Below are 12,282 nucleotides of genomic sequence, written 5' to 3'. Positions count from 1 at the left end.
AATAAGGAAGCCCCTTGAAAGCAACAGCATAGAACTTCCTATTGGTTCTATCTGGTATAAAGGGGTCCAGTTCTTTTTTTTTTTATTTTTTTTATTGGAGTTCAATTTGCCAACATATAGCATAACACCCAGTGCTCATCCCACCAAGTACCCCCCTCAGTGCCCATCACCCAGTCACCCCAACCCCCCGCCAACCTCCCTTTCCACTAAAGGGGTCCAGCATCTAAAATGGCATCAGGCTCCGAGTTATAGTTTAGAAATATCTGTGAAGGAAAGAGGAAGGGAGGGAAAAAAAAAAAAAAAAAAAAAAAAAGAACCAGGAACAGAAAAAAGGAAGGACCATGGCTTGGGCATATTGTGGGCTACTACATAAATAATGAAATCATAGAATATAGAAGATGTAAAAGCCCTTACAAATTATCTAGAGTGGTGGCTTCCAAAATATTTTTAGCAGACACTAATATAGCAGAAGGAAAAATAAAAATCTAAATATTGGACATTATGGAAATAATCATGAATTCTTATGGCAACCAAATAAAACTATAATATAAAAGAGGGAGAAATATGCCAAGATTTTTATTATATAATATTAAGTAAACATAGTAAATATTAAAGAGTGCATATGCCGTGATTTTTAACAATTATAAGATTTACAATGGGTAAAAGCAAATAGGCAAAGATTAAAGATTTTTGTTGGGGCACCTGGGTAGTTCAGTGGGTTTAAGCATCTGATTCTTGGTTTCAGCTCAAGTCATGAGCTTAGGGTCCTGAGATAGAGGGCCACATGGAGCCCCATGTTGGGGCACTATACAGAGTCTGCTTGGGATTCTCTCCCTTTCTCTCTCCCTCTGCCCGTCCTTCCTCCCTTGTGCACCAGTGCTTGCTCTCTCTCTAAAATAAAATAAATAAAATCATTAAAAATGTATTTTTGTTAATGTGATTTAGAGTGATTTGATTTTTCAACTTAGTTATGTCATTGCCTCTTGCAATTTAAAATATTTAAAATTTTTTAAAAAAATTTTTATTTATTTATGATAGTCACAGAGAGAGAGAGAGAGAGAGAGGCAGAGACATAGGCAGAGGGAGAAGCAGGCTCCATGCACCAGGAGCCCGACGCGGGATTCGATCCCGGGTCTCCAGGATCACGTCCTGGGCCAAAGGCAGGCGCTAAACCGCTGCACCACCCAGGGTTCCCAAAATATTTAAAATTTTAAGATTTAAAATCCTACCTATAAATCAGGGCTGATATGAAACCATGGATTTTTCTGTCAACTACCTTTCCAGTCTCTCCCATCAGAGTGAAGAGAGGTGGACGAAGAGGGAAGAATAATGGGAGGTGAGGAGGAAAGAGAAGAGGATTGGAAAGAGAGGAGGTGAAGTGTGGCACAGGAGCTAGTATTTCCCGAATGCACTCTAGGTGCTAATGGTTTTCCAGTGTATGAGGTATGTCCAATTATTTTCATTTGAATAAAGAGTAAACAGAGACATAGGATAAGTAACATGTCCAAGGATATATAGTTCTGAAGTCCACAAAGTGATTAGGAACCAAGTCAGAAGGCCAAAGCCCCCCAACGCCCAAGTTGTTTCCTCAGTGCCACCTTCTGTCTGCATTGGGGGCCCCAAGGTTTTTGCAATCCTCCTCTCCTGACCATCACTTACCTGGCTCACACCACGTCAGCAGGGTCCTATCTGGTCATTTTTGGTAAGAACATAGACTTCAAGAGCAGAGGGGCCCAGACCCAACCTGAGAGTGAATGCCTTATAGCCTCTAACACAGGAACTTCTTGAACTGTCAAATGAGAGAGAATTTACTAAAAAAAAAAAAGTATGGGTAATTTTAAAAGCAGAATATCCTGTCTATAAACAATCAGCTTTGTCCACAGAAACATGATGAAATAATAGTTTGCTTCTAATTATTAAAACTTTCTAAAAAAAAAAACTTTCTAAAAATTTAGTTTTTGTCCCATGTTCAAACATAGAACATAATCAGAATGTAAAATACATTATAACTTGCAGGTAATGAGTGTATATATAATTGTGTGTGTCCCATTTCTTGAGCACTAATTATATGTAGGCATTTACACACAGAGTTTCATTTAACTCTATCAACAACCTTAAGATATAAGTACTATTATTATTATTATTTTATAGATTAAGCAATTAAATTTAGGGAGATTATATAATCGCCCAAGAGTACCCAGCTATTATGTGGGCACTTTGGAATTCTGGCCAACACTACTTGATTCCATAACTTGAATCCCAAAACTGTACAATGAACTTGAAGTTTGAAGGTATCTGAAAAAAAAAAAAAACAAAACAAAAAACCCACCCTGGATTTGGTATGTATACACTAAGGCAGATAATATATATAATATATATTTGTAGCAACAGATGATTCAATTCATGTTAATATGCAACATTAATTATGTGGCCTGGCATATAAATAAAACCATTAAGTCATTTATTAATAACTAATTGACTATGCAATGTAGATACAGAAGTGTTTCAGATCTCCTAGGCCATTCAGAGTTGAAATAACCAGCAGGTCTGGAGTCAACCTGGACCAGCTCACAAAAACCACAGTTAAATTTTTAGGAATCTTGTGTTGACATAGTCTTTATTTAAAATTGGATTGCTTAAAAAAAATTGAATTGTATACACTTATAATTGGACAAATTGTATGAAAAGGTAATATATACCACAGCTCAACACTTCCTGCTTTATAAAATTTTCCTGTTATTTATGTTCTTTACAATATTTATGTCTACTACATCTCTCCAGTGGAAATTCTATATAATGATGCGTTACTTCACATCTCTTTCCACCTGTTTAGGGATGTCGCTTTGGTAGTGTGACACTGTCATGGTGGGAGTATTTATAGAAGAAGTTGCCAAATGCTACAAATTAGGAATTGACTTACTATTTTATTGATTTCCTGAACTTAAGAAAGTGATAAAAAAAAAAGTTAATGATGCAGATTAAAAGAATACTGTGCCTGTGGTCAATACATTGTAAGTAGGATAAATATGGGAGGAAACAGTCTTCCAATATTCAAACCCTGTTACCCAGTTAAGACATTGCTCAGGTCATTGACAAATGAGGGAAGTTCTGACATGTTCAGTAAGAAGAGAAAATAGTTTATGTTTCATATCAGAACTACACTTGTTCATCTACTACAACCTTAGATTGGCTATGGACATGAGAGTTTGGCTAAAATAATTTTTAAAAAAGTATTCTATAAGAATCAACTGGCTGCATGGAATTTATAATAAAAGGCATTATATATTCAATTTTTACACGTAAATTGCATGTTACTCATCGTTTATAAACATCAAAATTATAGTAAACTATGTTTAAACACATAAACATAAACATACATACTTTTTTTTTTTTTTCCTAGAGACCTGGTTGTTTAAACTTTACCATCACACCACTACATATAAGGCTTATTAAATAACATCCACAATATGTTTGGGGCTATGTAGAACAAGGCTATTTTATGGCCTAGGAATGGAAAGGATAGTAAGAAAAAAGCTAATTAAGCTTCAAGGATTCTGTCCTTGACTTATTTACAACTTGGATATCTTCTACTTCTCTGTTTTCTATGCTCAGATGCCTTCCTGACCAAGATTTAGCGCTAGGCTCCATCTGGCTGTATGACCTTGGGCAATTTACTTAAACTCTTTAAGCCACTTTCTTGGACTGTAAAATGGTAGTAACAATAGTCACGTTATTATGACAGAAGGATAACGATGATAGTTTAAAATAGCTAACACATATCCGTGCTTACTTTGTATCTGGGACTACGTTAAACACTTTCCACATATTAATTTATTCAATCTTCACAGCATTCCCATGAGACAGCCATAACCCCTACTCCTATGTTAAAACTAAGGCCCAGAGAAACTGAGTAATTTGACCAAGTCTCACTTAGTCTCGTGGGCTACTGGTATGTGGCAGAGCAGGGACACAAGTCCAGGCAGGATTGCCTCCCATAGCCACTTTCATAACCATTCTGAGGTTCTATGGCCTCTCTTCCCAGTAAAGCTAAGACACAAAGATCTTAGCATTGCTCATTAAACATTAGCTATAATTTATTTTTACTTCATTCTAACTTTGTGTAACCTGTGCTTTTGTGTATCTTACCTCTTTAAGTAGATTTAAGTTTCTTGAGAGGTAGGGCTAATGTTTCTTGACCTCTCCTGCTATTGGTAGTAACTATGACAGGGACGCACTCATAGTTTGTAACCGAATATTTATTACATGAATAGACTCTACCCCTCGCTTGTTAGGCAGAAAAGCACTACTAAGATTCCTTCTGAGGGTAAAAAATATGAGATCTTTATAGCCTTGTTATAATCTTGAGTCCATCCATAGATTCACTGCATTATTGCGATGGTCTAAACCAGCATTAGTAAGTAGCTACATACGGCATTTCTCATCTGTGTTTGTAGAGTTGTCTTAGAAATAATATTATGTCATGGTAGTCCTACAGGCTTGATTTATTTTGGCTTAAAAGAAGGAACTTGCCTCATGTGTCTCTCTTCCTCTCACAGAGTTTTTTATTCTCGAGGGCTGTGGGTCAAGTTCTGTCCTTGGAACCAAAGTAGTTTTCCAAAATGAGGTGGAGCCAGCTCTGTCAAGCTAGGCCAGATCTGCTGTCAGTGCCTTTCCCAAATACATCAGACCCTCTGCTTGTAAAAATAAATTGATACCAATGCAAGAAATTTATTAGGAGATGACAGCCCAGTTCATAATGGAAATATGGAGAAAACATCATCCTTCAAAACTGACAGTTTATCCATCATGCCTCAGATTCCTGAGATAGAAACAGACACTGTCACATACAATCCACTGAGGACACGTTGTCTTGGATTTCCTTATGACAGGAAACTCTGAAATAATCCAGAAGAAGGGAAGGACTTGTACTGCCCTTAATGTGCTCAGCCATAAATTTTTAGCATTAGTAGAAGAAACATGTGGCCAAGGAAATGAATGATGGGGGAAATCAGAAGGCCCGGAATTCTCGAACGGCCCCTTCTTTCTCTCTCGGGGGTGATGAACTGGGACAGGGGTCAGGGAGGGTGACCCCACCGCTGTGAGGGACATCAATATTCTGTTATGTGTAAGCAGAGCCAACAGGTGGCAGGGCACCACTGCGGACACACCACAGTTGGCTCTGCTTGAGGTTTGGGGGACCAGGTCACCTTGCCCCGCTGACTTTCCAAATGTGGTTATTTTGCTTAGCTTGTTATTTGTATTGATAAACTTGAGACACTTTAGGAGAGCCATTTTAATTAGGAATAAATGCAAGGATATTTGTGGGGATCACAAGAGGCCTGATCTTTGCAGGCTTAATGAGGTGACCTACACAACCCCATATGAAATAATTGTGTATTGTATTAAAAGCTGCTTTGGAAAATATAATCGTGGTAGTAAATTGGAATGAAATGAACATGGTCTTAGAGGGAAAAAAATATTCACTGCCAATTTTATGGGGCCTTAAAATATTTATGTTCTAAACTTGCATTCTTTGGAGATTTGCTGAGTGCTGCTAGAACGAGGAAACTTTTTTAATGAGATACATGCATATTTTTTAAATTTACAGATCTTTTTAGCAAAAATAGGAAGTCATAAATGCGAAACGGAAACCTAAACAAGGCAAGTACAGCCTTAACGGCCTTATATTTTTAATTCATTCTTTATATCAGAAAAAAAACAAAAGCATGGGAAATTTCATTTAAATGTGAATTACACACAAGGAATCTTTATTTGCTGTTTGTGTCTATCTGATTGAACACTGGCATGAATGTGACACACCAGACAAACTCGAGCTTTCATGCGTTTGTTACATTACGCGGATATGAATGGGGTATGTGAGTTCTTGGGTTAAACACAAAGTCAAATACAGGGATTTGATCCACTCCCTGACATAAATCCCCAAGAACAACAGTGAAATAAATTACCTGTTGATCGAGTCCTTATTCACCGGTAACCGTGTTTGACAAAACACAAAGTGAGTCTGTAATTCTTAGGCTCTGAATTCTTCTTTAAACCGCTCATCCTCTGAAAGAGGCAAATGAACTTCTAATTGTTCCCATTTGTTTCAGCCAATCTTCCCGATTCCCTGTTTCCAGCAAGCCCTAAAAGTGTTGACTTTCCATGTCCAAATTCAATATATCTGTGTTTCCTTTTGCTTTCTATCTAAGTGCATGCCAGCATGACTTCACATTCATCCAGGGTTTATTTCAATATTAGTGGAAAACAAGCCATTTTTCAGTTTAATGAATAGCATCAGTGTCTGCCTTTTAACCAAAAATGTGACCTTACACTTGATGGATCTCACCAGAAGGCACATTTTCAAATTATTTTTCTATTGGAGGTTATGACTATCGCTTCCCAAATTACTGCGGCAGCGGCGAGGGTAAGCCTGCATCACACAACAGCTTAGACAAACAGGACTCAGACCGAACAAAATGGTAGTTTCATTTATGAAACAAGAAAAGGGGAATAGAAAAGAAAGCCTGAACCATGTGGGAAGGAAGAAAAAAAAAAAAAAAAAAAAGACCTCCTCTGAGCTTTACGGAACAGGAGAAAAGAGCCATATAAAGCAGTTGAGAGTCCCATACTTTTTTGTTACTACCATTTTTGTTTCCAAATCATTCCAAATTGGGAAGGTGAAGGCTGAGCATTACTGATTCAAAAAACCTCCAAGAGGACATCTGATATTTCTTCCTTATTAAGGATGATGGAGTGTAATTGATGTGCCTGGTTCCTGGCCAATTCCAACTTTTTGAGAATGCCGCTTAATGTGCGGACATTATTTTTGGACTACTGAACGCCAGAAAATAATGAGCTGGCATTCAGCTTTGGTGAATAAGACCCTGAATTTTCATCTAAAAGCAGTTTTGAGTTATTGCTGTAGATAAGGTGTAACTGTGCAAGGGAATTTTATCCATGTTTCTCCCATGAATCATAAATGAGGAAAAAAATTACAGTCTAAATTGCACTTAAAAGGAATAAAGTCTTTTCATGTCATACATGATTTATCAAAATGATCTCATTTTAAGGGTACTGTGGTGTATCTTGATTAATCACATTAGGAAGCGTGATGAATGGCCTCTTTAATGGTAACACAGGATTTATTGGCAACATCCCGACTTGAACCAGAAGGGTAAGAAGTAAAATATACAATAGATAGCTAATGCAGATAGGGTGTCAGTAATGCTCTGACTTGTTTTAAAATTATACTGGGAGCCTCAGTGTCAGGAGATTCGGAAACCGCCGGGTGGTGGAGACCATACAAGTTTTGCACAGGAACCTGGGGACAACTGCTTGCTGACGTGGCGTAACCCTTCCCTAACCTGTTGTGGTGCAAGTAAAATCACGCTGCTGGACCATCAAAAGGAGGCATCTGTGAAATCTGAACAAACCACGGAAATTCCTAGTAGGAAGAGGGGCACACTGCTTTTAGAGATCAGCACTCCTATCCCTTTTGCCCTATTTCAATATCCTCTTCACATTTCGCTTTAATATCCTAAATGCCTTTTTTTTTAAGCCTGCTCAAGTCTGCTCCCACTAATTTCCTCTAAGGCTGACAGATCAGAGGCTTTCCTCGAACTGTTCCTTTTAGAGCTGAGGAGGCCTCGTGGTAATCCTGCTGCTTGTCTGCAATTAACCCTTCCAGTTGCCACATTATTAACACCACCACCCACAGGCAGAGGAAGCCCCGACCCACTGGACACTGGCTCCTGACTGAAGCTTCAAAGGTGCCAATCACACCCTAGTCAGAAAGGTGCCTGCTGTCAGCATCAGAGGTTTCCATCCTCTCCTCCCCGCTGATCAAACATTCCTCCTCAGAAGATTAATTCAGAGTCTCCGCCCATTTCCTCTCATATCCTCCTTCCCTTTCTGGTTTGCCCAAAGATCCATCTTTGCTTCGAAAAGGGAAGCCACGGATAATAGAAGCCCTTTCAAAACAAAAGCTGGGCAAAGGCAAATTTAAGTCCCAGCTGTTATCAACTTTTTTTTTTTTTTTTTTTTTTTTTTTTTACTCATTTAAACACCTTAAGGCAGTGAGGATTAGGGCCTGGCCTGAAATGCCATTCTTTGATCAAAGACCCCAAGACTTTACACAAACATAATCACAAGGCAATGGATGCTTCTCTGAAGGCTGAATTGATTTGTTTGACTGCAGAGCCTGGGATGGGTAGGAAAGCTACACACTTATTTTCCCAGCGTATGTATCACGAGGCTAAGTGACTTAGAAATTATATTTTTTCTTCTTATGTCTTAATTGAAACAAAGTCATTTGCGGATTCAGACCCAGCTGTGGAGAGAGGCCGGGGAGAGAAGAGAAGGGGCCCAAGCTGGTGTTGGCTGTGGCCTTGCTCTATCCCAGGGCAGGGAGGAGAGGTGACAGCAGCTCTGGGTCTCTGTCGTAGAGCAAAAGTGACTTCACTGTACTTACATTAGCCAAGTCCACTGAAATCCTCCACACTCACCTAGTAACTGTAGGTACCCATCCCTGCTATTAAAGCGGTTGTAGCAAAAGGACCCAGCAGGACCATCCCTCAGGGCCAGTGAGCAGCGCCATGTGACCCATTCCGGGGGGCCCCTCACCATCCATCGCCATCTTTCAGGACCAGATGCCAGAACTAACTCACAGTAAAATCTTCCAAAAAGGCTATGAGATGGCTGTATAACAGTCTCATATAAATCATGCCTTGATAGGCTTTAAACTTGTCATATGTTCCTGGAAGGGGATAATTTGGAAGTTGCATAATAAAGAAAATATTTAATGTCAAGGTTGAAGGGACAATTGGATATTGAAATGCTTTAATATTCAAGCATATGAAGATGTTTTTATAAAGAGATGGTTAACCAGATTATTGTTTGGGGGTTTGGGGGTTTCTTTGTTTTTTTTTCTCTTTTCAGGAGGTGGGGCTATTTTGTTATTCCCACTACAGAGTGGCTATCAGAAAATGAAATTAAAGCCCTACATGACTAGGAATTCTTAACTGTTATGACTATGACGATATTGGGGCAACTGACTGCATTTCCAGAGTAGGTTGTAGAATCTCCCTAATTGGACAGTTCGGGGAGAGAACACTACTTTTTTGGTTGTAAGTGATGAAATTTGATTTAAAGTCCTCTAGGAAGATATGTGGGAAAGGAGGGTCCTAATGAGCCCAAGGATACAGAGTTTCATAAATGGTTGGATCCATGAACCCAAACTTATCATCAGAACTTCCTATTACTTCTATTTATACTCCTGCTTCCCAGCTTCAGTTTCTCCATGTGGTGACTTCTCAGGACCTCCAGATCCATAACCTACCATCTTCAAAGCAACAGAAAAAGCTTCTGTTTCCTGAAAGTTCCAAGCCAATTCTGGGAATCTGTGGCCTGGCTTGAGTTGCACACCCACCCCTGAATCAATCTTTGTGTCCAGGAGAAGGAACAGTCTGCTAGATGGAGACTGGATCACATGCCCAGTCCTAGTGCTGGGATAGTGACTGGTCTCACCAGAGCTCTATAGATTAAAGGTGGAGGGGTGGGGTGACTCCCCACAGGTAAATCCATTTTAGAATATAATGTAATGGACACCAACAAGACTGAAAAACAAAATTCCCCGTCAAAAGTACACAACACCCTATATAAATCTTAAGGAGTCCCTTGCTGTGTGTTAGACATTCAAAAAATCTCATCATCTCTGGGCAAAAATGAACATGTTATTTAATAGCCCACCCTGAGTCCTCACCAACATCAACAATAGGTCTCCACATGCAGAAAAGCTTCCCCACAGGGCCTCCCAAACATCATGTATTTTAAACTTTTCAGGCTCTCAGTTGGCACCAAATAGCCTTAATGTGCAGTTATTTTTTTTTTTTAACAAGCTTGGGTATCCCACGGAAGATTAAAAACAGCAACAGCAGTCTAAAGCGAGCAGCATGTGGGGAGGGCCGAGGGGAGCTGCTGGGAGTCACAGTACAACATGGAAAAAGGAGACCAAGAATACAGACTGAGAATTGGACTACCAGATATCACAGCAGACTTCTGCAACAACGGTCACCCAACCCCCCCCCCACCTCCTCACATAAACTCAGTTTAACATTTTCTGCATAAGCCAAGAATTACAGAGTACATTTAATTACTAATTCACACTTAGTAGCACTGGTCACTGGGATGAGATATTACTCCTCTTTTATCTACATGCCGAAGAGATCCTACCACCAGAGAACATGTGACCAGTGTGAAAGAGTAGCACAGGTAAGTGCTATGGGAACCTTCTAAAACGTTTTTATCCTGATCTCCATGAACTTTGAATCTCTGGGAAAATAAATGCTAATGTACATCTTTCATTTTCCAAAGGTGTTTCCCTGCCACTGTGTTACTCAGTCTCATTTTACCTCTTTTTAAAAGAGATATTAAGGATGCTGACCCTGAATGTGTCCAAGAATCCAGGTTCATTGCTATCTTAGTAGATGAGGATATAATGTTCTGAGTGGCTCAGGTGATTCCCTGAAGATCTGTGCCATGTGAGAGCTAGGAGGTAAAACTGGGACACTTGCAGACTTAGGACTGGCTACTACATTTGAGTTTTATATCCCCCTGAAGATCCAAGGAAAGCAGGCAAGATTCTCTGGAACTCACAGATACTTGTTATGGTGACCAAAGGACACAGTAGGATACATTCTAATGAAGTGCTAGGCTTACCAAAACTCTTCTGGGCTAGAGCTCCCATGATCTAAGTGTCCACAACAGGATAGCTAAGATTTGGGAAAAAAAAATGCCACTCAGATGCTGGCATTTGGGATACTGAAAGCTCTGTCATGTGGGTACATGTGTGCATATGCCTGTGTGTTCACTGTAGAGAAGAGGAAATGGATTAAAAAAAAAGACTTCAAGTTCCAAACACAGACTGGCTTTGTAAAGTTAACATTAATCCTCAGTTTGTGAACCTTTCAAGATCAGGACTTTATTTTGCCCTATCTTCTCTCAAGTAGCAAAAAATATGCCTGTTTATTCTGGACATCCAAGCGTCTCATTACTCTCTATCTAAATACATGACCTCTACCTGGTTAAATATTAATTTTCATAATATGAATGCTTTTATATTACAAAATACAATTGGTACAGTACAACGGAGTTAAAAAGTAGTAGAAAATGGTTTGATGTGTGAAAAGTAATTTGATAAATAACCCCCAAACATCATTCACAGAACCATTCACAAAAAAGTCCTTTTTTATTTGTTTGAGACGGTCAATAATCGTTGACATCAAAAGTCTCATTCATTTAAAAATATATGGTAAAACTATTACCTTGAGAGATTCTGGATCTAAATATGTTGGAGAGTAGTACTATGTGAAAAGTGACCAAATAGCATAATCAGTAAGTCTTACATCCTATACAATAGTTGTAATCATCCTCGTGGCCTTATTCTCTCTGCGGCCAAAGAAACATTCAAAGTGGACTCACAGCTTCATTTCCTAAAGAAACACCACCACATGCCCCTAAATCTTGCCCTTTGACTCTTGAACACATTGTAGTCCAGCAAGATTCAGTTATGACCAAAGTAGACATGAATCTACCCCTAGGAGTAAAACCCATTCTGAGTATATTTAACACTTAGGACAGTCTAACTACCAAACATTAAGAATGAAAGGAAGAGGGGTGCCTGGGTGGCTCAGTGCTGAGCATCTGCCTTTGGCTCAGGTCATGATCCCAGGGTCCTGAGATTGAGTCCCACATCAGGGTCCCCACAGGGAGCCTGCTTCTCCCTCTGCCTATGTCTCTGCCTATCTCTGTCTCTCATGAATAAATAAATAAAATCTTAAAAAAAAAAAAAAAGAAAGAGGGAAGAGCGGAAAGAAAAGGAAAATTAGAAAAGAAAGGGAAAAAAAGAAATTTGATTTTTTTTCTCATATGAGAAATCCATTCAACCATTTTCCACCATTTTTTGGACTGTATTCTATGTAATCAACTAAATTTTACACCTCTTTAGACACATATGTTCTTCTAGCCCTCTTCTCCCATTCATGATTCCTCGATTCTGAAAGATAAACAAGGCTACAGAAACCCAAGTCTGCCTTCCCCAGCTCCTGTGCCTATCCTGCCACACTGCACATTTGTAACCAGTTTACAGAAAGGTTAGTGACACTCTAGTAAGAAAGACAACAAAGGGATCCCTGGGTGGTGCAGTGGTTTGGCGCCTGCCTTTGGCCCAGGGCGTGATCCTGGAGACCTGGGATCGAATCCCACGTCAGGCTCCTGGTGCATGGA

General features: G+C 39.3%; 1 protein-coding gene across 11 annotated transcripts in view; it reads right to left on the bottom strand.

The window, feature by feature from the left end:
• The window catches only part of LRMDA (leucine rich melanocyte differentiation associated), a 1,018,367-nt gene that overhangs the window by 208,430 nt on the left and 797,655 nt on the right, over window positions 1-12,282 (bottom strand). The window contains exon 6 of one of the 11 annotated variants that reach the window (XM_077895124.1): window positions 5,967-6,066. The exons of the other annotated variants lie outside the window; for them this stretch is intronic. Within the exon in view, the coding sequence (XP_077751250.1) occupies window positions 5,986-6,066 (81 nt within the window). The 3' untranslated portion in view covers window positions 5,967-5,985. The remainder of the gene's footprint in view (window positions 1-5,966; window positions 6,067-12,282) is intronic. 11 annotated transcript variants of the gene reach the window in all.

Source organism: Canis aureus, chromosome 4, assembly GCF_053574225.1.
Source record: "Canis aureus isolate CA01 chromosome 4, VMU_Caureus_v.1.0, whole genome shotgun sequence".
In the NCBI taxonomy this organism is placed as follows: domain Eukaryota; kingdom Metazoa; phylum Chordata; class Mammalia; order Carnivora; family Canidae; genus Canis; species Canis aureus.
The sequence above is the reverse complement of the archived record's forward strand: the minus strand, read 5'-3'. Positions and strand labels throughout refer to the sequence as shown.